Raw genomic sequence first — 27,512 nt, forward strand, 5'->3', positions numbered from 1 at the left:
CTTAAACTCAATTTAAAGGGAAAGTATAGGAAGCTTCTGCAAGTGAGATGACTGAAAACCAGAAGCCAGGTGAGAACAAATGTAATCTATACCAGGGAAGTGGGCAAGTAAGATAAATATAAGCAACAATCTCTTTAATGCATTATAGGCTCAGAAAGGAGAACATTTGCTTACACTCTTATCTCCACAAGCACAGCAGTGTGTCCCTCTATGTGAGCACTCTTGCACACTCACCTTTTGTGTTGAAAAAAGAGTACATCTTTGCACATACGTGATTGTTCTTTTGGGTATGTTGCAATTGTGAAAGTTGAAATGTACCATCAGCCTTGATGCCTAGAGGACTAATATATGTTGTCTCCACATTTTTTCAAAATGTCTTAGGTGCATACCCAGTAAGAGGGGGAACTAAAGCAGAGAAGACAACTGAATATACTGGTAACAGTCACATAATAATTTAGCAAACAATTATTTTCTATGCCTGTTTCTGCAGGATGTCTGAGCAGACCTCCTCTCCAGGTGGGACAGACCTTAGAGCGCTCCTTAAATGGCACCGCACCGAAATTGCTGTTGCTGTCACCGACCTGTTCCCTCTGCTGCATAGCATGATAGACAGAGACCTTGTACCTGAAGACAGGTTCCAGGTAGGTGCACTGTTCTGCTAGAATCCCCTACAAAATCCTGCAAAATGTTGCATCTATATCTCACACTCTATACTCTCATACCATCTCTAATGCCCTGTGTCTCCTATTATCTGTTGGCATGAGCAAATGCACAAACACATATATGTATGATTACTAAATAGTGATCTCCCTCTGACACCTGAATATCCCTATGTCCCTACCCCCATTCATCTCCCTCTAACTAATGGATGGTTCTTTTTCCAATCAGCTTTCCTTTGACCCATTTTCTATCTACCACTGCTATCCACACGACCCTCCTTCTCCCCACTTACCTCTTGCCATGCTGTTCTGTTGCAACTCCCCTGTACTCTCTGCTCCTATGTTTGTGAAAAGCTCTTTACACTGGCAACTAAGAAAAGCCCTAAGTCAGCACCATGTGATACTATATCGCAGAAAATGTTGGATAACTGTCTTGATATAGCATGTGATCACAAAACATCAGCAATGTCAATGTATTCTTATTGGAACTTATAGAGGCATGGCAGAAAATGCAGTCTTAATATTGATACTATTTGCCTGTGGGCGAATAGCTAACAATTGTACCAAAAGGCCACAAGAGATGAATGGTTACTTCTTGTCCAGTTTAGTCACCCATGTGTGTCGTCAAGTTGAATGATGATCCTGTTGCTGACTGTCAGCATCCCCCTGTGTCTGCCTACCATGAGGGTAGTGTCACGCAAGATACAAGACACCAGAGTTCTATATACAATGTAAGGTATCATGCAGCGTGGTCACTATCAATATGTATCTCTGAAAATTGCATAATTGCGAACCACTGCAATCTACCATGCTGGGGCTGTTCTGGAACCCCCTCCTCCATAAAGCATAATTACTGTTCACTGGCAGAATAACCATGATGGCTAATGGAGGAAGTGCTATGCACATGCACACAGCACTTTCACAGGTGAAGGATGAAGCGAAGCTGGAGATGCTTCTGCTGAATCCCATTGTAAAAGACAAGTATTGCCATTCTGAGGTGGTGTTCCTCTGCTGCTCACAGCATCTTAAAATAATTCCCATAGAGATCTACGGGGATAGAGGTAAGCTCTGGTAATGGGGTTAAAGCTCTAGAAATCTCTCCAGCACTAACCCTTCGTTAACTAGCAAAAAAACTGTGAAAGTGCCCTTGTTGGCGTTTATGACGGCATTTTGGCTCTTCACAAGTTTAAATAGACCTCTTAATATCTGCATTACTTTGTCTATTATAATCTGTGCAGATTCCTGGTTTCTGTCACACATGCTGTGTTACCAAGTGGTAGCTTTAACTAGAAAATTAAATTAACCAAGGCACAGTCCTACATTGACCTAACTTATTAATAGGGTATAAGAATTTTGAGTTCTGCAAAGGTGGATAGACCTATAAGAACAGCACAATTATACAGTCTTAACCTGGCAAGGAAGTAGGGTGTACTTAGCTTTTTGTTTTAGGACTGTAACATATATATATATATTTTTAAGGTTGGTATCATCTGATACCCTGCAGGCACATAAAATACATATAAGTACAGCAAACAGCTGACGAATCCTATCGCAATGAAGCACTATGGGCAGCACGGTGGCGTAGTGGTTAGCACATCTGCCTTACAGCACTGGGGTCATGAGTTCAATTCCCGACCATGGCCTTATCTGTAAGGAGTTTGTATGTTCTCCCCGTGTTTGCGTGGGTTTCCTCCGGGTGCTCCGGTTTCCTCCCACACTCCAAAAAACATACTGGTAGGTTAATTGGCTGCTAACAAATTGACCCTAGTCTGTGTGTCTGTGTGTCTGTGTATGTTAGGGAATTTAGACTGTAAGCCCCAATGGGGCAGGGACTGATGTGAATGAGTTCTCTGTACAGCGCTGCGGAATTAGTGGCGCTATATAAATAAATGATGATGATGATGATGATGATGATATGTATGTTCCTACTTGTCATTGAATGATAAATTAGTTTTAAGAAATTAATTTTAATATGTTCAGAGAGGAACACCTGTCACAGCCTTGGGTGACATAGGTTGGTGAACGAGGGGCACAGCATGGTGACAAGGGGATTTAGCCTGATATTCCTAGTTTCATTTTGCCCTCAGCTCAACTTGCACCATCAGACATCACAATCCTCTTTTTCCCTCCAATCGGTTGCTTTCTTCCCCTTTCCATCACATCCTTCACAACCGGCCTGGCAGACCAACATAGTGTAGCATTATTATGGTGGCATATCTGGGTATAAAGCAGATTATACAGTAGCAGTAAGAGTGATTTCATGAGCGCGTGGCCTTGTGTGTCTAAATGGTTTCAGCTTTCAGCACTGTGACCTCTGCTGGATTGGAGATGTTACATGCCTAATTCATGCGTTGGATTATTGGATTGTGTGTCCACAGTGGAATTACTTTGGGTATCTGGTTGTCTGTGACAACTAGTGAGAAACATTAATAATGCTTAATTATAGGTACCTCTACTTATGCCATTACCAGCTGTCCCTACATTTCAGTGACTGTGCCCTCATTTACAGATTTTTCCCAGTAAATGTGTCTTTTATTTTGTTTTGCTAAACTGTCCCTCTTATTCTGTATATTATATGGAGATCTAACTTTCTATTCTATGCTATTTATTGGAAACCATTATTTAAGATGCAAAATATGACATTATAATCATGTCCAAGGAGGATGATAAAAGTGTGTGGGGACTGCACAGCATGCGTGTGCTTTTACATACCTGGCCGGAAGCAAAGTAACATGTAACTAAAATGATTATTTTAAAATTATTGAAAAACAAAGGAAGCTGGTGGAGGGTAACATTGCAAAAATTGACAGCACTAAGGGATCCGTAGGGTTATCTTTGCTGAAGTCACATTTTACAATTTGTTTCTCTTTGCTTCTCAGCAGGTCTTCTCCTTGCTAAACCTCAAATAAAATTTGACTTATATAAAAACTATTAGTTACATAACATGAGATTCACAAATAATTATTTTTATATATATAAATGCCACACTTGGTCAGACCTCAATATGTTTCATATTTTACATTCACTATGTATGCTAGCTACTGTTCTCGGTTATTAACCACTTCCTGTAAAAGATGACTAAAAGACCCACCCAGACCATTTAGTTTCAAATATCTTGAGATATAATAAGTACCCGGTTTAGCTGTCCTGTAAAGCAGGGAGAATCTGTTATTAAGAGTTATAAATGGAGTTTAATTTGATTTAATGCACTTTAGTTGATGGGCACAGAAAGTTATACTACTAGACTGATAATTATGGGTAGGATATTTTTATGCATTTGGGTGCGGAATTTTGCATGTGTCTCAGGGGGAATTTGGTCTCAGGTGTTCCACATAGAAATCCCCTGCCATTTATTAATTCAAACCACACCACAGAGGAGAATGAGTTGTTATTTTCGCAGCTTTGTTTAGATGTAAATTTGTAAATATAGTGCAGAATGGTGAAGCAAAAGCATTTTATTTAGAACTTTGCATATCTGTAAAATGCTCTGTCCTGCCACAAAGTTCCATATGTCTGAAATTCCACCACAACTTCACTTATCTCTACTAATGAGGTACCACTTTGTGGAATTCCCTCCCACGCACAGTAAGACTTTCCTCTAGTCTTCAAACCTTTAAGCGTTCACTGAAAACCCACCTCTTCAGACAAGGTTATGATATTCCTCAACCATCATCTTAATTTCCCTAGATTACCCTATTACCATCCTCTACACTGCTAACGCAAGACAACAACCTTCTGACCAACATTGCAACACACATAGCCCACTCAGTACTTTTACCTTTGCAGTCTGGCTGGTCCATTGTGCAATATGATGTAGCACATGCCCTTGTGTTTTTAACTCCCATTGTCCTATAGATTGTAAGCTTTCGAGCAGGGTTCTCTTACCTCTCTGTTTGTATGCATTACCCAGTATTGTCTTATTAATGTTTGTTCCCAATTGTAAAGCGCTACGGAATTTGCTGGCGCTATATAAATAAATGTTGATGATGATGATGATGATGTACTCCTAGCTATCACCTTCCTGCTTCTCACTAGCTATAATACATATAATATCCCCCACAGGAGACGCAGCGTGCTGGGGAAGGTATCGGAGCACAGAAAGCTTCTCACGCTCTTCTTACTTGGCTTCTCAGTTGTGACATGCACTGTGTCCGTGGATTTTGGTCTCTCTTATCCACAGAGTACATTTTAAAGAGCTACCCTCGGCTGTCAGGAATTCACAGAGCTCTTCAGACTGGTAAGTATACCCAGAATTTAGTAGGTAGTGAATGATAAAAACTTTCCCCAGAATAACATCTCTACAGTTACTAAGTCTCTTCGTGAGCTATATAAGCTTGACTCAGTATAGGGCACACAGAGGTTTGCTAATAAGCTATGTTGCCCAATGTGGGTCATAAATTTGCTATTGCCAATTCAGAATTGCCAAGTAAAAGAGACTTCAAGCTTGGCATAGTTGTCATTGGTCCCAAAAGACTTCCATCTATTACTGATCAAGTCTCTATTTGTCTTATGGTTTTATCTTTCCTAACTCTTGTCAGTTATATGTAGCACTTTTTAGTACATCTCTTTCCTCAGCTGCAGCTAGCTTATCAAAGCGCAAGGCCCGGCGCTGTATGCCTGCACCCAAACACTCAGACTATCAAAAGCCACAAGCAAAACGAAAAGCTGGAGGAGAAAAGGACACTGGAACCACTGTTCAGCTATGTGGCACTGGTAGGCTGACCTATTACACTGACTAGAAGGATCTATTAACAGGCTGCTCCTAGGTAAATCAGTACTATACCTGATATGTAGCAAGTGAGGTACTAGCAAATAAATGGAAGCTAGAACAACGCATGCACAGAAGGTCCCTACACTGACCTCCTCTTACCACTGTACCACTAGTATCGCCAGGGAGTTGGGCATCGCTCAGCTGCCCCCGTGTTATTTACTTAAATTGGGTGGTATCGCAGCGATATAAAAACTTCTATATCACCCAATATTAATGAATAGACGGCTAAATATAAAAATGTCTTCAAAATCTAAAACTGCACTGCAAATATAGGGCCTGATTCATCAAGGTATACATACTGAGCGCAATGAGCGTTTGTTTTAAAACACACAAAAATTAGCTGTGCACACTCCTGAACTCAACAAGGAACGGTTCTCAAAAAAAGTGCGCTGATGACTTTGGGTGTAGGTCTGCTGTGCTCTACTACACAAGAGACTGCAGGATATGTCCAATACCTATATGGATTATAAATTTGCAAAAGGATGCACAGAAACAAAAAGAAATATTGAATTAATGTCACCTGTTAATAAAAAAAAGTTTTTTTTTCTTTTACCAATGAAATACATTTATTAGGATGTTCTAAATGTCTACTGAACATAAAATACATTTTTACAGTTGCTCCTGATTACAAACACATGTTATAGCATGCATACAACACTGTCATCAATACTGATCAGGACTTAGACTAGCCTTGTAGCTGGAGCAAGAAATACGGCAGAAAAACAAGTAACTTTGCGGTGCCCAAAGCTTGATTTGCATGTGGCTGCATGCGCTTGAGTTTGGCCGTAGTCAATTTACAGTAAGGGTGTGCCGAACACCTCTTCCCCTCCCTGTTCACTCCCCAAAATCATAGGCTGTATCTAGTGTCCTTGCATACGTAGACGCAGCGGACACGGCTACGTTTACTGGCGTATGGTCTGCTTCTGGGCATGCGCAGAGTAATTTTGCGTATGATACACTCAAAATCGGCAAGTGCCTTGATGAATCAGACCATAGTGCGGTAGCCCTCAATATGTATATAAAGAAGTACCACTTCAATTTACTAAGCCGGGGCTGCTCTGGGAGCCTTGGTATAGACCCCCTCTTCAGAGAGGTAATATAACTCTTCACCGGCAGCCGCATGGAGAAAGTATTGTGCGCATGCGCACTGCGCTGTCTCCCGGGAGAAGCTGGAGAGGCTTCAGCTAGATCTGGTTGAAAAATACTAGTAACGCCATCCGAGATGGTATTACTTTGATGAATTACCTACTGCTGCTGTCACCATAGAGGTCTATGGGGACAGCAGTAAGTGTCGGTAATTAGGTTAATGTTGCAGAAATTTATGATTAGATTAATGCCGGTATTTCGGCTTTTCACCACTTGTGAAATAGGCCCCAAGATATTTTGCACAGAGTGGCAAAGATGTCACAAAGAGCAATATGATTACCATTATGGACAATTCTAAAATAAGCACTAATAATGTCACAGCAGAAACAGAATGTTAAAGTAGGCATTATTCACACATCAGCTCCAGATCAGGCATGCTAGGGAATTCCATGGTAGATAGAGACATGATAGAAGTCTTGTAGGTGGGAGTAAGAGGTGATTATCAGAGTGGAGACGACACACAGGTCAGAGGCAGATCTTATAGGATGTGCGGCATTGTGTCAAGGTGTGATGTTATTTAAATTAGATTATGGTTGTATATTGGGAGTCAATGTTGGGATATGCAATGTGATGCAGATCAGTGACAGGAAGATTAGTTATGTCACAGCATTTAGGGCAGATTAAAGCATGGCCAGATAGGTTAGGTTACAGTAGTTGAGGTGGGAAATAATGAGAATGAATAAGAATTTTGCTTGCATCCTGGGTAAGAAATGCATGTATTTTAGCAATGTTTCGAAGGTAGAGGTGATAGGACGGGCAGAGTCAAGGCTAAAACCAAGGCAGTGAGGAAATTGTGGTGTTGCTGATGATGAAATGGTGACTATTTAAGGAAGGAAGATGGTAAGCTCTGTTTTGGCCATGTTGAGCTCTAGGTAGCATTGTGACATCCATGTGGAAATGCAGAGAGAAAGTGGTCACATGAGATAGTAGAGAAGGGGGAAAAGATAGAGTACTGATATTATACCTGTATCAGGAATACTGTATAACATTTTCTCTCCAGCAGGACCACCTGCCAAAACTAAGCCACCTCGGAAAACAGAGAAACTGGGGTCATCATTGTTGCCAGAAACGCAATGTGAGTCATGCAAGTTGTTCTGATTACCAAGGTTTATTTAAGATACACATGAGATTGATAAAGTAATGTTCTTTAGTTAATCCGCATCATGTGTTAGAGTCCCGACAATCATGTTGAGCCGATCATTTTCCATTAGTCTTATAAACAGGTTCCTGTGATACTTCACCCCATACACGGGACCTGAAGGCACAGATGCAAATTCTGTGCCGAGGGAAAATGCAGCCACTGTTTCTTGGATGGTTGCTTCCTGTTTCCTGTGCAATCATATAAAATAGAGAGGTCTAAAGTTTTGTGGCTAAAAGGAAACAGATATTATATACCACCAATATTTCCTGTACATTAAAGTTCTACAGAAGCAAAATTGAAAAATAATTTATACTTGGAAAGCTACTAATTTGCCTTTATAATTGCTGATCTGAACTCTTGAATATAGGCAGGGATGTTGGGAATGAAAGAATAATATACACAAAATAAAAAATTTGTGTGTCATGGGCCAACTGCAACTCTTGGTTCCATATGACTATTTTGGCCTACTTTGGTGATTAATTCCTAATGATGTCAGTCGGTAAACAAGGGCAGTTCTACCCATTTAAATCAGTATTGCATATTTAGAGCTTGCTTTAGTGTTGTAACTAAGTCCAACTGCGGGCCCCGAATGTCTATTGTCTTTTACTGTGCAGGTGCATTAAAACAAAGTGGAATTTTAAGGTTAAGCATAACCTGAACTTGTAGCCCCTACGGCCATAGAGACAAATCATGAAAGCACAAGTTGCTTATAGCAGGAGTGTGCACCCCTTGCAGATTTATGTAAAATAGGCCACATCTCAAAATGACCCTTCCACCCAAAAAATAATAATTCACCTGTACCAGCACCATAGCCTGGGCTGGTTACCGCTAAAGCAGTTGGCAACAAGTGCTACATCCTCCTGTAAGTGCGGAAACCAGCAATAGGTAGAACTTCAGTGTGGGGTCTGGTAGTCATATTGTGACACCGGCCCCAGATTGGTTGGGATTCACTGGGGTAATTGAGTGTGCAAAAAAAAAAAAAGTGTGCCCTCTGGGCAAAGTAGCTGAATAGCACTGGGGCTCTTTCTGGCACTCAGAGTTATGCAACTACAAGTCCCAACAGCCCTGACAGCCATTGACTGTAACAGTAATTTTACTATAACGTTTGGGCTGCATACTTATGTCCTACTCTAAATGACTGCTCCTACTTTTATGAATCTCCAATAGTAGATGAGTAGCTTTGATAAGTGACCAAATACGTCTCCTGTTTCTAGCATTCATCCCCAGACACATAATTTGAACCCTGCGAAACTTTTTTATTCATACAAATATGTTCTTGTGTCATAATGTCCACAGCTCCACAGAAAGTGCCAACCTCAGTGGGTGAGGGTGAAGAGAAGCCTGTGATCATCAGCAAACCATTGATAAAAGACAGGAAGACCAGTGCAGGTATCACACATTTATTATAACAACAACATCGGAACTAGGGAAGGTATGATTCAGGTGACAAGAAAGGAAGGGGAAGTGGGGATTCAAGTGGCCCCAAGGACTGTACTTTTCTTAAGAAAGAAAATGATGTATGAAAAAGAGGATGTTAATGTATAGGATAAGTAAAGTGTATGTGAGGATCTTTTCATAAGTACAAATATACAGGAAAATTCTTTGTATAAAATGTGCATATATATTCTATGGGGAGACCCACCACCAAATGAGAACAAGGGGTTGAGGTTGTGCATGCTAGGATTATACAAAGGTTTACAATCTATTTAATATTGAATCCTGTTTTTCCTCCAGCATGTTTTTACCTCAGTATGTAGTAGAATTAGATGTACTAGGTGTTAGCACATGGTTTCCCAAAACCAGTTCTCAGGGCTCCCCAACAGTGCAGGTTTTCCAAATCTCCTTGCTGGAGCACAGGTGTATTCATTACTGACTGATATATTGTAACAGATCCACAGGTGGTCCTAATTATGTCACATGTGATCCAGAAAACCTGCACTGTTGGGGAGCCCTGAGGACTGGGTTTGGAAAACCCTGTGTTAGTATATAGGAGCGCTTTCGCTCTGTCTCCCCTGCTGCATTGCTATGACAACCGCACTTATCCCTAGTGGTATAATGAGGATACAAGAAGTGGGGGGCAACTTCCAGTCAGAGCAGTAAAAAGAATGGATGCAGTACTGTTAGCTGTGCTCTGTATATGCATATAGATATATATATAAATAAATATATATATATATATATATATATATATATAGTCCCTCAAAGTCTGGTAGAAGGTGACCGGAGGCTCCCCCTACTTATATATACATAAGGGAGGAGTGTATATGCCCACAATAACCTGCACGGACGTGCATATAGAAAACAACCAAGTGCATTACCAACCTGCCTGCATCTGTATATACAAGTGTATAAGTGCATACTCTATAACCCTACATGATACTGTTACTGCCTGATAGCTGAAACTGTCACTACTGTTGAATACTGCTGTACTACAAGTTACCAACTATGAGTAACTACATTTATTCATCTGTTATTATTTTTAAATAAACAGAAACCTGTTTAAGTTACAAAAGCATTGTGGCTTAAGATCCACATTAACACCGCTGAACACCTTTATGAACATCAAAAGGTATAACCAACACTAGGATCAGAGGTGGAACTAGCGAGCCGTGGGCCCCGGTGCAGGGAGGCGGGAACCCGGGGCCCCTGATCCTCTGCATCTTTCATGTAGTTGGCCCTATTATCTCCATGGGCCCCGTTGCAGGGAGGTGGGGAGAAGGGAACCCGGGGCCCCTAACCCTCTGCATCTTTCATGTAGTTGGCCCTATTATCTCCATGGGCCCCGGTGCAGGGAGGAGGTGAGGAAGGAACCGGGGGCCCCTGACCCTCTGCATCTTGCAGTTGGCCCTATTATCTCTATGGGCCCCTGCTGCACAATTGGTAGTTCCGCCACTGACTAGGATTACTTATTCCATGTTGTGATGATCTAATGATATCAGTGGGACCATCACAGTGCTAGACCTGGGGATATGTATCAGGAAGGAATTTATGTCTGAGATCACTTACTTAGTGTGTGTAGATTTCAACACAGCAGCTATTATGTTTATCTGTACTGTATTGTATTGTGTTGTGTATTATGTTACATTGTACTACAAAGTAGTGTTTGTATGTGAGAAATGTGCCTGTGGGTGTCATTTCTTTTTCCTGATACGGCTCTATAACAAAGCTGGTATCTCAGACAGGTCCAAACAGAAGGAAATTGAGCTGGAAAGTGTACAGCAGAACTGTAACCAACCTCTGAAGCTGACTCTGCGCCCAAAACTGTACTCTAGTCAAGTAAGTAGTGGTATATAGTTTATACTTACCAACTTTTTACTCTTTCTAGCCTTAAAGATGCAAAGCTCTCTGATTAGCTGTAATATGTGATCTGTGCAACATTGACGGGATACCATGCGTCCCATGTACTTATAGTGCTACAGCATGGGGACAGGGTCACAGAAGGGCGGAACTACAGAGGCTGCAGGCAGAGCTGCAAGAGGAAGTTGGGGCCCCGGTACAGCAACTTTCTGGGCCCCCCATTCGCATATAGCATGAGATGGGACATGTGCAACCGCGCAGCAGCAGCGCCAAAGAAGGTGTGGCCACATAGTGATGAGGCGTGGCCAACATGGCATTTGGCTACGCCTCTTTAGGCATGACATATTGTGTATTAAAATGGTGTTGCTCTCACCTACCTGTTATTGCAGCTTTCACAACCTGGTATTGGATTCTTGTATGGATCCTGGAATGATGGGACCTGCTTGGAAAATGTATAGGTACATGAAATTTGGAAAGCAGAGCAATAAATGACTACAGATAATTTAGAGAATAAGGAGAGCACCCTTGTGACTTTCACACAATATAGAGGGCACCCTTGTGACCGCCACATAATACAGAGTTACCCTTGTGACCGCCACACAATACAGAAGGAGCCTTGTGACAACCACACAACACAGAGGGAACCCTTGTGACAGCCACACAATACAGAAGCACCCTTGTGACCGACACACATCAGAGGAAACCTTTGTGACCGCCATACAATATAGAAGCACCCTTTTGACCTTAACACAACACAGAGGGCACCCTTGTGAGGGATACACAAAACAGAGGGCACCCTTGTAACCAACATCTCAAGTACTAAAAATCAGATACAGATAAAATTGCAGCAATAGATCATGAGCTCACGTGAAAAAATTACTCGGCATGTTGCAGATTTAGTGATTTTTGTAAAGAACGTCTCTGATTTTCAACAGGGATCTCATCAGAATGAGACATTGTAAGTTTTTTTTTGTCTTTTTTTTTTAAACTGGATTTCTAGGCCTATCAATCACCCCTCCAAAGTTAGTCGTATTTTGGGGGTGTGGCTAGTCCTGTCATTGGGCCTCTGCTATACAATACCAATTTCGGCCTATTATAGCGGGGTGCGGTGCCAGGATGCTACAATTAGCCCCTCCCCCACCCACTTCACCATCGAAGCGGGCAGGATTCGGGAGGTTGCCCTGCTCTCCCAGGAGTCCGGGAGAGCTCCCAAACATTCGGGAGTCTCAAGGACATTCAGGGAGAGTAGGTAACTATGACATAATGCCAAATACATACACATTATGCCATATAAATACATACACACAAAGCCATATACACACAGTGCCAAACACACACACTTCCATACACATACACAATGCCCGGCACATAACACCCACCCCTTCGTACTTACCTGCAGACATCCCTTCTCTGTAGAGGCCAGTAGATCCGCAGCCACGGTCTGCAATGACCGGCAGCCTGGCAGCAGTCTGTATTTGTTGCCTGGCTGTCTGTCTCCATTAGATTACTGACAGACCGGTCTCATTAGCCCCAGATTACCTCCGCCCTCCACGATTAGCTCCAAACTCCCGCAGAGTAAATGAAAAAAAAAAATGAGAGATGGGAAAAAAAAAAGTTGGTGGTCTGCAGTGTGGGCCCCGGTATTTAGTACCCATCCCCCCAATAAGCTTCTCTCTGAGACCCCACTCTCAATGACATCGATGGGCCTCTCCCAAATTTTGCTATGGGTACCTGGGAAATATACACCTCTATCTAGAGAAGATTAATTAGGAGTTAAGGTTCCGGATTTCTTAATTAATAATTACCTATGAAACTAGACTTTCAAAGGCCTTTTGAGCATTTTTTGCAAACTGGTATTAGGCTGTCATTCCTGTAAGAACCCTAAAAATCACCCCTGCTCTTAGTATTCAATCTATTCAAACTGCTCTCCCCCAGCAGCCCCAGGGCTGCTGTATTTATATACTGGTTCTACCTGTTTCGCCAGCACGGTGTGCCAACATGGGTGCAGGGCAACCTGAAGGATCCCTGGATCTCAGCACAGGGCACAACTGCTGTAAAGGTGACAATGAAGAATCAGGCGGCATAGAGTTCATATAGAACTTTCAGGGGACTTGATTCCCTGGTATCAAAATACAGGGTAAGAAGAGATCATTATTGTGTCTTATGTTTTACTGTTCAGTGTAGGTCATCAGTAATGTGGCCCCCAATTTGTAAGCTATAAATTATAAATATGTCCTATATACAATTGTACCTCTGCTGTATAGTTGGGGGGGGGGACATTTTGATTTATGTGATCTGAAAAATATGTGATACTGATTTATTGTTTTTCTCACTTTTCCAGACCGGCATCGTTGCTGCTTCTCTCACAAATCCTGAATTATCACACCATCAGGTGCTTTTAATGTAACCCTCTTTCTCCTGCTATTGTCCTAATTATAGCTGAATTGAATGTGGCAATATTTTTAATCTACTTGATTTACATGTAGGGATCTTCCAGTACATCTGTTTGTATATTTGCTCTCTATACTAATGATTTAATAATTCTTTCATCCCCACAACTCCCTTTTTCCAGGTCATGTGACTGCTACTGTCATTACCTCTGTGTTTCATCCACTGTCTCTTACAGAGTAACGATGATGAGTGCTCAATCTGTAGGGATGGTGGAGAGTTAATATGCTGCGATGGATGTCCACGGTCTTTCCACCTGTCATGCTTGGTGCCTCCACTCACACACATCCCAAGGTACCTTACAGGGAGATACAGTGTCGGACTGGGGTATGAAGGGCCCACCGGGAAACCAATGACTGGGGTCCACCTAATACCACGTAGCACTGCAAAGTAGGTGTTAGGGAGCCTGGTGCACTTAAGATAGGAGGGTAATCATTTTATACAAATACACAAGCAAAACTGTGTGGAATACTGTTAGATGCCCGCAGCCCTGCCTTCATGAGCAGTACAGTGTAAAACCGGACATACCTCACAGCTGTCCTTGTTGTCGGACCAAATCCTGACACAAGCTGGGTACACACTACACGGTTTTTGTCCAATAATCGGTTCAATCAGCTGACATACGACCGCTCGTTCAAAAGTCGGGTCAGTGTGTGTAGTGACACGATGGTCTAAAGTCTGCCCAAATGGACGATTGTCGCCTCATTTGGTTGGTCGTACCGTTTAATATTTTTGTTCCAATCTCGTTTCCGTTGTGTAGTGTGTACAAACTTCCGACCGATCCACAACAGTGAGTACGAAATTACAGTCATTGCTCACGACAACATGGCTGTAAAAAGTCGCTAACGGGACGTCTGCTCTTCCCTATATCGTCCTAAACAAGGCTAGTGTGTATTGCAGTCCATGGACCGAGCGATCAGAACATCGATCGCATGTAAAATCGATCAGTATAAAAAGTTGGTGGAAAATTCTGTAGTGTGTACCCAGCTTAAGCAGGACAGTGACCCAAATTTGGGGCTGTCCCACCAGATTCAGTACAGTTGGCAGACTGTCCTGCTCTCTAATACCTGTTCTTGTCACTTTCACCACCTGTAACTGCTGGTTTCTTTAGATCAGTTGCTGCTTGTTTGGATCCTTGGAGGCCCTATTGGAAAAAAAATGGGTACCTTGAAATTTAGAAAACTCCAACCATCCCCAGCATTAAATCAACAGCATCCACATTTAAAAATTAGGCCTCCCTCCAGCCCCAATAATAATAGTACTCATATTTGATAAATAGATCTATTTCCCTCCAAGCAGCCTCAAAATTAAATTATTAGTAATTCCATTTAATATATAAACCTATTACCCTCCCTCCAAACAGCCCCAGAAATAAATTAATAGCATTTACGTTTATTCCAACCATTTCCCACTACCATTCCCGGGATTAAATAAATAATATTCACATTTACTACATAGCCCTCCTCCTGAAACTCAGCCCCACATTCAATTACAGACCCAAACCACCTCAGCGTTAAATTAAAGGTCCCATCACCCCGTCTTAATTTAATAGGCCCCACCAATAAATTAAATTGCCCCACTACCACCCACAAATAAGCTACCTACCTACCTTCCACCCATGTACTATTGAGACCCATTCCCTCACACATTATAGCAGTCTCCCCCTATAGTTTAGTATAGTCAGCCCCCCCGCTATGGTTTATTATAGCCCCCCTCCCTCCCTATAGTTTAGTATAGTCAGCCCCTCTTTCCTATAGTTTAGTATAGTCAGCCGCCCACCTCCCTATAGTTTAGTATAGTCAGCCCCCCTTCCCTATAGTTTAGTATAGGCAGCGCCCCCTCTCCTCACTTACCTTTAGCTGAGCTGTACAGCGTCGCCCCGTAGATCAGGCAGAAAGTAAGTGAAGTGAGACTTACTGTCTGCCACACAGCAGTGTTGGACCCCATACAGCAACAGGCAGCCTAGCGATTGGCTGGCTGTTGCTGTCCACTGACCACAAATGCTTTGTGAGCACTCCCCTCCCACCCCCCACACCCTCTGCAGTCACGTAAAAAAACCAAACCAAAACAAAAACAGCTGCTCACTGCTATCAAACATGGAGGTACACCGGGCAATACCTCTGTGGGCCAGTCCGACGCTGGGGAGATATCAATCTCACAACCTTTTTTCTCTTACATTGCACAAAACACAGTAGAGTTTAGAAAGTTCTGTGTTTGTTTTGTTCCAACCAGAAAAATGCAGAATTCTGAAGCTATGAATCACTGCCACAGTGACACAGTCAAGGTGAAGGCTAGTCATGCTGACAGGGGAAGAGCATTTCCCCTTCACTATAATATTCCCCTTCACTATAATGGGCCAAAGAGGAAGAGAACACAGTGTTTTTATATCCAAAAACAATACTGGGCTCAAATACTCCTATATGATGCCACTTTTCAGAGTACATTTTGGATATTTTAGTACATTTGGTTTAACCTTTTCAGGACTATGAATAGAACTGTATTTAGGGAACACACATGTAATGTGGAGTGACAATAATAACCAGGGGTGTCTTCACTCTTTCTATTTCTCGTTGCCTCTGCAGTGGTACATGGAGATGTGACTCCTGCTATACAGGAGGGCCAAAGATGGCGGAACTTAGGGCCAATGCTAAAGGAGAAGCTGCAATTTTGTCTGTAAGTGTCACATGATTTTGCTTAACTTAGACCTGTTTATGAGATGATGTAGTGTTCTACCTGGAATGAAAATATTTACATTTTCAATGAAATATTAGTGGAAAGAAAGATGATAAAGCTTTCAAACAACCCAAACTTTCCCAGCTCAGGGGAAATACATAATGGGGCGAACACAGGCAGATCTAATACCATACAGGCAGATCTAATACCATGCAGCCAACTGACTAATAAGTTAAGACGTTCATTCATTCTACATAAATACCATTAATAATCGTTCTGCTTGATTAAATTACAAATAACTTTGGACTTTAGCAGGCTAGAGAATCTGGCAGTTGATCATGTTGGCCGGTGACAGCATGATTGTTGTATATATATATATATATATATATATATATATATATATATATATATAAAAACAGAAAAGATACAAATGGCTCTATGACACAATGCCAGTACAACAATAATAGGTAGTCCAATATCTTGAACTGGTTCCTTTTTATATCACGCTTCCCCTGTGTGGGCGGCTGCCAGTCCTCTAGGCCAAGTGGTGTGGCAGGAAGAAATCTAGAAAAAATGGAGGAGGAGGCGCACAATAGTGTAGTACAGTATTGTATTGGAGCCAAACATGAATCCAGAAAAGGAACCTAATCACCAGAGTGGAGTGAGCCAAAAATTTCACCATATAAATACCCACAATAACTACTGTGGATAAAAGTGTAACATATATGGTGAGGAATCACACAGAGCCACATATCACTCAGATTAATCCCATTCAACAGTGTGCTAGGTAGGGACACACAGGTCACACTAGTGCAGAGATATGCGTACCAGAAGCCAGAAGCTTAGGGCAGAGGTCCTCAGAGTTTGAGCACCTCTGCCCTTAGCCATGCTGCACTGCCATTCATGCTCTTCACTGCAATCAATTGGTTGATCCGTTGTGGCTGGAGAGTGACTTCACCATTGCAGTCTACAGGATATCTCTACAGATAAGCCTCAAAGTTTTGGCTTCTGGTACGCATATCTCTGCACTAGTGTGACCTGTGTGTCCCTACCTAGCACACTGTTGAATGGGATTAATCTGAGTGATATGTGGCTCTGTGTGATTCCTCACCATATATGTTACACTTTTATCCACACTAGTTGTTGTGGGTATTTATATGGTGAAATTTTTGGCTCACTCCACTCTGGTGACTAGGTTCCTTTTCTGGATTCATGTTTGGCTCCAATACAATACTGTACTACACTATTGTGCGCCTCCTCATCCATTTTTTATATATATATATATATATATATATATATATATATATATATATATATATATATATATATATATATATACAGGGTGATTCAAAAGTCGCAGTACACCCTTTTATTTCAAAAACTCTACAGGAATTGGGCCGATTGGCCAATTTCAAGATGGCGCCCATGTCTGGTACATACCGTAAAAGATAGACCACGTCACCCATACCTTAATGGGGTATTCAGGTTTCCCAATTTCCTGTAGAGTTTTTGAAATAAAAGGGTGTACTGCGACTTTTGAATCACCCTGTATATATTATATAAAGACATACAAAGACGGAAAGCACTCATAATGTAATACTTTCAGGCACCATATAACGTAAAAATCATGAGTAAACCTGGCATATTGTTCCACATGGGACAGCTCTCAGCACTGGATTCAGATAAGTAATGAAATCTTTTTATTAATATAAGGGTTTTAACTATTTGTGCAATAAACACTTTTTAGACGTTTCTACACATGTGTGGCCACTTTTTGTGGCTTATTATTTTTTCCCCAAGTCATCCATTGTTGGATTCATTACTATGCGACTAAGTTCAAGCAGAGCTGAAGAAATTGTCAAAGAATTTACACAAATAAGCTTTATTTAATGTTATTCATTGTACGCAGTTTACTTTTTTCACATTATATGGTGTTTGAAAGCATTGCATTATGGGCGCTCTCTGTCTCTGTTTGCTTTTTAATTTATAGATGACACCTTTTCTGGTTGAGGAGATTGGGCTTGAGTAGCTGCTATTCGGATTAAGGAGCAGATTCAATTAGCCATGATGTTCCGAGGAACATTGCGGCTGTGCCTTTTTTCCAGATTATATGGTAAAAAGTAACGCTCACTTTTGCTCATGTCTCTATGGGGTGCGAGCAAAAGTAAACGGATATTTCACTAAATAGAATTGCTAAGTAATTTCTCGCAACTATTCCGGAACACTATGTGGCAATTTTTTTTTTAACGATTGAATCTGCCCCTAAGGAGCGATTCAATTGTCCGCGTTACTCGCAAAAGTAACGCGGCTTGCGCACTATTACAGTTATTACAGTAATAGTGCGCGTAATTACCGTTATTACGGTACCTTTAACGCCGGCTTTCAGGGAGCTGCGAGCTGAAGTCCGGCTTAGAATTACCGTAATACCAGTAATACTCTTAATGCCGCGTTGAATATGCCCCTAAGGATCTAACATTTGGAGAGCTGGCAACTCATATTGATGACTGCACACTCATAGTTATGGCAGTCACTGGGAGACTGCATTTTTACTCCGGATCAATTGCAACCAACCTATGGTGATCTTTGGATCACAGCACCAAAATACCAATGTGTGGTCATCTTAATCTGTTTTGGAAATCATGCATTGTAGCCAATTTTAAGCAAAACTCTGTAAATACAAATATAGTTATAAGAAATAAAAAACGGAAGCAAAGCTGACTGAAACACAGCAAGCTGAGTGCACCACTACAGCCAATGGCCTCAGATAGCATGTTAATAGCATAAAATAATCTCATAAAGGAAAAAACATCTCTCAGATTGAAAGGAACTAAATAGTAACTAGATACAAAAGCATAACAATAAAAAAAAACCATAAAAGATACATATTAACAAAACGAACCTATACTAACAGATACCCTATATATAAGATAGTACAGTATATTCTTGTAATAATTGATTGATTCAGCCTGTTCAATACAATCATATTTATTTGATTTGCCTGTCACCTAATTATATCCACATCATTGGGGTTTCTGTGTGCCATCCCTGTGCCCTCTCTGTGTGCCTACCTTAACCCTCCTCTCCAGTGACTGACATATTCAGTAATGTTACAACATAATATGTATTTGCATTCCACTATTATCCACGTGGTAGCGTCATTGTATAAAATATAACCGCTCTATACTTGGGAGTTGAAACTGATAATGATACCCTGTGTAACAAGTAAAAGAGAGGGAGCAGCAACAGGATTCCCGTAGGAAATCATTTGCCATTGACTGTGTTCTTTTTAATTAATACAGAAGCCCCTTGGTGCTTTTTCCATCTTGTACTAACTGTAGTTATAAGTGTATCTATTTTCTACTTTATAAAAGTGTCCCATCTGATATCACTATCAGTCCTGCCAATAATCCTCAACCCCTTTTATCACCAGAATCCTAAATCATGGCACTAACGTTGCAATGTGGAAACATGAGGCATATTTTAAGTTATAAATACTCTGCAAATAACATACAACGGCTTTTGCTCTCCAGAAAACACAAACAAGCAGGCAATATAGAGTATGGTACTTGATATAAAGAGGATTAATTGAGAATTGACAATTGGTGAGGCACAAAAACAGGTAATATAAAATAAAGCAAAAAAATATAAAATACAAAAAAAAGTAATAATAAATAAAATAAAATAAAACAGTAGAGAACTCTTGTGAGTAACCACTTATTACATATCAGTATATGGACAACACATGAGTCACATTCACTTACTTGTGCTCACAGAGCATTTATTTGATTATGTCAACTTGGATCATTTTTACTCTGTAATTGCATTTTTGCTATTTCATTTAGAATACATTATAACACAAAATAAAAATAAGTCTGTGATACAAGCAAAATTGATATTTTTTGATCTGTTGTGACAGGAACCACCAGAGAATGCTCCTCAAAGTAGCAGCAAAGTTTGGGAAGTTCTCCCAGATAATTGTGGGGCTTTAAGGTAATAACCACTATCTGTATCTACTGAAAGATACTTTATGTATCTAAAATAAGCCTAAATCTCTTCCATGCGCTGGCCTAGATATACATTACCTGATTGAAAATATAAGTGAAGGTTACTGATATAAGTGAAGGCTACTTGTCACTATTGCACTTTGAAGATGGGGCAGCATGTTGGCTAAATGGTTATCACTTCTGCCTCACAGCACTGGGGTCATAAGTTCAATTCCTGACCATGGCCTTATCTGTGAGGAGTTTATATGTTCCCCCCATGTTTGCGTGGGTTTCCACTGGGTGCTCCGGTTTCCTCCCAAACTCCAAAATCATACTAGTAGGCTAATTGGCTGCTATCAAAATAGACCCTAGTCTCTCTGTCTGTGTGTGTTTGTTAGGGAATTTAGACTGTAAGCTCCAATGGGGCAGGGACTGATGTGAATGAGTTCTCTGTACAGCGCTGCGGAATCAGTGGCGCTATATAAATAGATGATGATGATAAAGAGTAAGTGCATATTCTATTGTTAGCATAGGCCAAGGGAAGAAGTGGGAAGCCATACCTTACAAAACACAGAGTAGGCCACCTAGTACCTCATGTTCTGTAGAGCAGTGCAAAAATAAAATTTCCTTTTGTGGCGCTTGAGTATTAAAATGAGGTAAATTGGTGGAGAAGCACGGTGTTCCTTGTTGTGTAGGTGTTCCAAAGTGTTCCTTGTTGTGTAGGTGTTCCAAGGTGTTCCTTGTTGTGTAGGTGTTCCAAGGTGTTCCTTGTTGTGTAGGGGGCGATAGATTATTTCCACTTTTCTAAATGACTTGAAAAGGTATGTTCGATGCTAGTTATGTATATTTAGTATTTTTTGTTTTTTCATCTTCTTGCAGTGCAATACAGAATACACAGTTATGCTCTGATCACCACCATCAACCAACGCCCCAGTCTAAGATCTGCCCTACACCCCAGTCCTGTTCACAGCCACATGCAGAGAGCTCACATCAGCTTCTGCCTAAGCCCCAGAATGGGCCTCTACTGTTGTCACACACACGGTCCTCTGAAACACCTGTGCAACAGATTTGCTCACAACCCTCAATTGGGCCACAGGTCAGGAACTCCCATAAAATTCAGACTCCTGCACACCCTGCCCAACCTCAGCATTACACTGCACAGGCTGCTCAGATTCCCCTTCCCAGCACTGTGCAGTCACAGATACCTCAGACCGAGGTCTGTCCCACACAAAAAACATTCACCCCTACAAGACGCCACCAAGAGGTCAGTGCTATACCTCAGTGCGAGAGGCCTCCTCTGCTGCCACCTAGAGTAGATCCATGCCCCCCAGGTTCATCGGCTCAAGGAGAGATTGTGCCAAGCTCTGGAGTAATGCAAACAGAGTTGAGTGAGATTAAGGTGAGTGGTGTCAGAATAACATTTTAACATGACATTTTAATAACACACAGGATAAATTCTGAATTAATATGATAATTATACTTAATTTAAGGAACAATATTTACCCCAAAATGTAATTTATGTCTACATAAGGAAGGTGTGGTAACGTATGAACAACTAATCTATTGTCCAATGCCCTGGTATCTGGGAAGCTTTGAAAACTGGCACTCTCAGAGCAATATTTTTTATACATAGACTATGTGGGGCTGGTAGCTAGAGTTCTGTGGCAGATCAATGACATGCTCTGCTATGGATTAACTATTGTAATGCAATATTCTACCAATGATTCATACAATCACTTTTCATAAATGGAATGTTCTAACTCCTCCCTGGGGTTTTTAAAGTCTGGTCGACATAATGTAGTAGAGTAAGTCATTTCCAGTTTCCTGTTATTTGAGCACCGATGCAGAATAAAACAAGTGATGAATATTCTGTGCACAGGCTCCGGGGGAGATGACTCCGCATAGTTATAAGTTGTTACAAGCATAGAAGGACCATTATTTTCAGTTTATTAAAGCAGTATAGCACAGGTCATACTGGATTCCAGTCATCCAAGCCCAGGTGGACATGAGATTATTATAGTATTTACAAGACGGAACTGAGTGCAGGGAAACAATGAGATTTGATTAAGGTATGTGTTGTGTGTTTTAAAGAATTCAAGAAATGATCTAGGACTTGATTGATATAATGAGCTTTGGGAACTGGGAAACATAAAGAAAAATTCTAAGAAGCCTGGAAACATGAACTAGGGCTTGGAATGAGCTCTGTGCCTAAACTGGCACTGGGCATGAGAGACTAACCTGTAAACTTATTTTTATTATTATTATTGTTGTTTTTTTCAATAGATTTTAGAACTTATTAAAAGACCTCATATGCAAAAAGACCCACACATTCTGGAAGTATTTATTAACATAACATATAATATTCCATAACAACCATCAGTCTACTTACACTAGACACTGGACCTATAAAAGCTAATTGCTGACTGATACTATCTGATGCACAGGTTTGTATTTATTGTATGTTATGTGCTCATTTCTGGGTACATTGCTGATTTTCCTGTGCATCTATATGGCGTGTGAAGAAAAAGCAGTGAATATTGATTTCCGTGGTGTGTCGTGTTCCGGAGGGAATTGACTTCCCCCAAAGCAATAGGATAAAAATATAAAGTATCAGAACAAAACCAAGCAAATTTTATATAAATTGCAGTATTCACTTATATATAACTTTACAGAATGGAAATAGTCCACTAAACCTAAAGTACAGTCAATAGAAAATGTTATGTTGTAGTGTTCACCACTGTATGCAGGTAAATGGTCCTACACCATGACACAGTTAAGATATTTGGCCTTCTTCGGTGGTAGTCAGTTTCATGATAATGACTTCCCTGACAGTGACTACAACGACGTGGGAAATCCGAACACTAATACCCCTACATTAAAAAAAAATCGACTTACCATTACACAGATGCACTCATTTCACGACCGGATCTGTTGCCGTCTGTTGTAAATGACATCAATTCAAAATGCGACTCCTCTTAAAGCGCCGATGCACGGACCCAGCTGTCATTCATCTAATGTATCATTTTGTAGGGATTAGGGGTTAAGGTTACAGTTAACCTTAGCGTTACAGGCCAGGTCTGAGTATTGCCGCTTTAATATCAGTTGCCTTTTTAATTGACGTCATTTACAACAGTCGGGAAGATATCCGGTCATGAAATTACTGAATCTGTGTAATGCTAAGTCGATGTTTGTTCCATGCTGGGGTATGAGTGTTTGGATTTCCCACGTCGTTCTACTCACTGTTCTGTCGGGTTAGTCAGAGTCGTTAAAGTGTACTACACCCGCCTTCTTAGCCAACTTAATAAAAGCGATTTGCTTTTGTTTTCAGTCATGTTAGGCTCATAAAGCATTCCAATAATGCTCTTCAATGCAGAAGAGCATCCCAAACTCCACATCATGCGGCCACTCAGTTGCTCAATGAGCTCTGAATTGGTTCCTAGAGGTGCAAATTTTGGATGCATGATTCAGGTTCACATGTAAGTCAGTTTGCGTGTTGTATCTTGCGTGATATAGCAAACATGCATGTTCAGAAAGGGACCTTACGCCAATGAGCGCAATTCAATGCAATTCATGTCTGGACACAAATGACACTACTGCCTACGGGGCAGGAAAGGGGTGTATGAACATAGGCAATGTACAGTAAGGGCGTGTCGACACAGATGGGGCTGATTCAAGTCCTGTGTTTCCCATAAGTATGATGATTTCAGCCATATCACTTGCATCAGCTACAGGGCAAGTGTAAGTGCTGACTAACATAGCATACATAGTCTTTGTATTAAAGACCAGCACATGTCTATGTAAGGAAGATTAACTATATAAAGAATTGCATGTACAGTACACATTAAACGCATCTTCAGTTATGTATTTTATGTAAAAAAAAAAATGAAATCCTCATTTTTATTAATCACTATACTGTTAAGAGTTGCTCATTTATTTTATAATGTAAATTGTTCTTATGTGTTCTGTGAGCTTTTAGTGAATAGACGCTTGTGAGTGTACTGCAGTCTGTTGTTTGTATCTATATACAGTAACTTATGTTTAGGCAGATCCTGCTTACACCCAGAATCAAATCAAAACGTATCTCAAGATACATTTGTATTTAAGTACGGTCTGAGCTACGCACTAGTTACAGGCTCTATTTTAAAACGTAAATCAGGCTCTTAATGTCCATTTTCCCGATGCCTACATCCAGCTTGTGCGAAGTGAGCTTGAGGGAAGGTGGACATTATGGAGTGTAAGAGTTTGATGGTGCAGAAAGAGATGAACCAATAAAGGGCGATGGTGAAAATGTTTTGAGGATTTCTGTCTGTGGAACTGGTAGGATAATTACTGACCTAGCCAAGTAGACTAAGTCACCTGTGCATGATTAGAGAAATCCTGAAAACATGAGCTGTTGGGGGTGCGTGAGGACTGGACTCAAGAAACTCTGCTATAGAGCAGTGTTTCTCAAACCCCGTCCTCAGGACCCCTAACAGTGCAGGTTGTTCAGATGACAAGGGAAATAATTATAACACCTGCGGATCTGGTACAATGTGTCAGTCAGTAATGTCTACATCTGGGCTAATGCAAGGAGATATGGAAAACATGCAATGCTAGGGGTCCTGAGGAAACACTGCTATAGAGCAAGTGCTGCAAGGCATGCTGGGGATTTCAGTTTCACAGCAGCTGAGGAACCACAGCTTGCCTATGCCTGCTACAGAGCTTGAGGTTCCAGCTCCTCACTCTGTCAGACTTCGCAAATGGAGCACATAAATTCTCTTCAGAGTAAACATATTCCTGGTAACATTCCAATTTGGAAAACTGAGACAAATTAGAACCCATCAGCCCTAACCACACCCATCATATCAAAATACCTTTTTTGGGCAGCCACACCTCTTTCAGTTGCTGTAAAAGGTGGATTGATACCAGGTCTGTGATTACTCATTTGGGAAACCTTTCCAGGACATGCTTCCAAACATTCTGAAGCCGTCAATTCACAGACCTGGAAAATGTTTCCCATGCAGGATTTCACCACATCATGTAAAATGTAATTTTATTTGGATTACTTTACCTTTTATAATTCATTTCTTCTCAGGGAATGACTGAAGCTATTGGAAGCAACCTGACATTGAGCCGACATGAACTGGAATGTCTCATTACTGAGGTAAATATCATGGGCTTGGGTTTGCGTATGTATTTGTTTTTGAAAATCCTGTACATTACCCTTTCTATATCCAACATTTCAAATAGCAAAGGAGAGACACCAAAGATTTGCTATAAACATATTAACTGTTTCTTGCATTCATAGATACCCACATGCAAACCTTCAAATACAGAGTATCATAAAATATCTCAGATACAAACAAAACAATGCATTAAACAACTAATAAATAAAATAATATAATGTACAAAAATGATTTGTGGGAGCTAATAAAAGGTATTTATCTGTTGTCCAAAGTTTTTCAAGTTCAAGTTTTCACAACAGATTTTGTGATACACCTCTGTAAATAAAAATGTTTGTTGTATGTGCTATATGCACAGTTTAAATTTGTATATATTAGTTAACACATTTTTAAATAGACTTGTGGTTAGGTGTATTGTAGACCACAAAATGTTTCCTGTAGGACGTAAAATTATAATTAACCTTGTAAAACTTGAACAATAGTACTGTGTGCATTGATATACTGGCATATTTGAGTTATTTGATGATGGTGTATTACATACAGAAGATTTTAGACACCTAAATATCAGCCTTCGGATGTATGATCTGTGGTCACAATAAAATACTGACGTGAAAACTTCTACTCCAGAATACTGATATATTACAGCAGATAAAATCAATTGATCAAAACCTAAAACGGATAAAGCATGAGATGTGCACCCTAGCTGGATTTCCTTACTTGTGAAAATTATGCATCAATAGGTGCTGCCTAAGGTCTGTGCATAATCAATCACCATGCAAACATACAATGTGTGTTTATATAGTAGGAAAAGCAGGGGCGGATCTAGAAAACTACTGTACCCGGGGCGATATAGGGGGGGCGATTTAGGCCCCGCCCCTTTCTAACAGTTTAGGCTGCCGACGGCTGCACAGTATGTGCAGGTCCGTCCAGCCGTGACAGGCAGGGACAGTGTGCTGCCCAGCTGCTCTGATTGTGTTTCACAATCAGAGCAGCCGGGCAGAACACTGTCCCTGCCTGTCACGGCTGGACGGACCTTCACATACTGTGCAGCCATCGGCAGCAAGTGTCTGCTAGGGGGGGGGCGATCGCCACGATCGCCCCCCCCTGGATCCGCCACTGAGGAAAAGTTATCTTTAAACTACTTTATAGCTGTAGCCTTACTACACCAAAACCCTCTTAATCATCAGGGCTGCCAAGAGGAATTCAGGGCCCCGGTACAACAAATTCATGGGGCCCCCCTTAAAGTCAAGTATGCTTAAAAAATTTGCGCCGCCAAATTTTGCAGAGGTGTGGTCATGCATTTGGGGGCGTGGTAAATACGCCATTGGGGCGTGGCTAACACATCCATCAAAATCAATAGGCTCTCAATTCGCCAGGGCATCACATATGTCCAAGCACTCCTGACTTTCAGGACATCTAGCACCACAGTGTAGTATACAAAGAATGCAGTGTGTACACAAACAGTTCAGTCTTGGCCTGTACCCTACATTGGACACAACACTCACCAAAAATTGCCATTGTCCCTACTAGAATCACAACATTTCACATACTATCTTGCTCTCTCCTACCTGTTCTTCTCACTTTCACCACCTGTGGCTGCTGGTTTCTTTAGTTGCAGCTTGTCTGGATCCTGGAATGCTGGGGGCCCTATTTGGGAAAAAATGGCTACATTTAGGTAATTCCAAACAACCCTGGCGTTAAATCAATACCACCTACGATTAATAATTAGGCCTTCCTCCAGCTCCAATATTACAATAATGTGCCCCTTCATCATCGCCATGCCTTATGATCACACTGCGCCCTCCATGCTGATTTTGCCCCCTTCACCTGGCTCCCCTTCATCACACTATACTATGCTGCTCCCCCCCCTTTTTCAATCCCACTGTGCCATGCCTCCCCCCCTTTAAACCCCTCTATGACAGGCCCCCCTCGTTTTTTAACCCCTCTGACAGGTCACCCCTCATTTTTTAACCCCTCTATGACAGGCCCCCCTCATTTTTAACCCCTCTATGACAGGCCCCCCCTCATTTTTTAACCCCTCTATGACAGGCCCCCCTCATCTTTTAACCCCTCTGACAGGTCCCCCCTCATTTTTTAACCACTCTATGACAGGCCTCCCCTCGTTTTTTAACCCCTCTATGACAGACCCCCCCTCGTTTACTTACCTTTTCCTTTTCTTCTTTCTTGGTCCTCTCTGCTGCTCTGTGCTCCATTCCTTCAGACTGACTGAAT

The 27,512-nt window shown here is 41.2% G+C and overlaps 1 protein-coding gene and 1 long non-coding RNA gene across 2 annotated transcripts in view; one reads left to right on the forward strand and one right to left on the reverse strand.

Annotated features, from left to right (window-relative positions):
• Nucleotides 1–491: 491 nt before the first annotated feature.
• The window catches only part of LOC142143684 (autoimmune regulator-like), a 30,059-nt gene continuing 3,038 nt past the window's right edge, over nt 492–27,512 (forward strand). The window contains exons 1-12 of the mRNA XM_075201722.1: nt 492–641; nt 4,722–4,896; nt 5,235–5,372; nt 7,580–7,651; nt 9,014–9,106; nt 10,896–10,993; nt 13,356–13,406; nt 13,641–13,756; nt 16,045–16,135; nt 20,052–20,125; nt 20,998–21,517; nt 25,193–25,261. Coding sequence (XP_075057823.1) covers nt 492–641; nt 4,722–4,896; nt 5,235–5,372; nt 7,580–7,651; nt 9,014–9,106; nt 10,896–10,993; nt 13,356–13,406; nt 13,641–13,756; nt 16,045–16,135; nt 20,052–20,125; nt 20,998–21,517; nt 25,193–25,261 — 1,647 coding nt within the window. The remainder of the gene's footprint in view (nt 642–4,721; nt 4,897–5,234; nt 5,373–7,579; nt 7,652–9,013; nt 9,107–10,895; nt 10,994–13,355; nt 13,407–13,640; nt 13,757–16,044; nt 16,136–20,051; nt 20,126–20,997; nt 21,518–25,192; nt 25,262–27,512) is intronic.
• Nucleotides 11,389–27,512, reverse strand: part of LOC142143685 (uncharacterized) — a 70,929-nt gene continuing 54,805 nt past the window's right edge. Inside the window, exon 4 of the long non-coding RNA XR_012689563.1 lies at nt 11,389–11,453. This is a non-coding gene — a long non-coding RNA (uncharacterized LOC142143685). The remainder of the gene's footprint in view (nt 11,454–27,512) is intronic.

The sequence above is a fragment of the Mixophyes fleayi genome, chromosome 3 (assembly GCF_038048845.1).
Source record: "Mixophyes fleayi isolate aMixFle1 chromosome 3, aMixFle1.hap1, whole genome shotgun sequence".
Classification (NCBI taxonomy): domain Eukaryota; kingdom Metazoa; phylum Chordata; class Amphibia; order Anura; family Limnodynastidae; genus Mixophyes; species Mixophyes fleayi.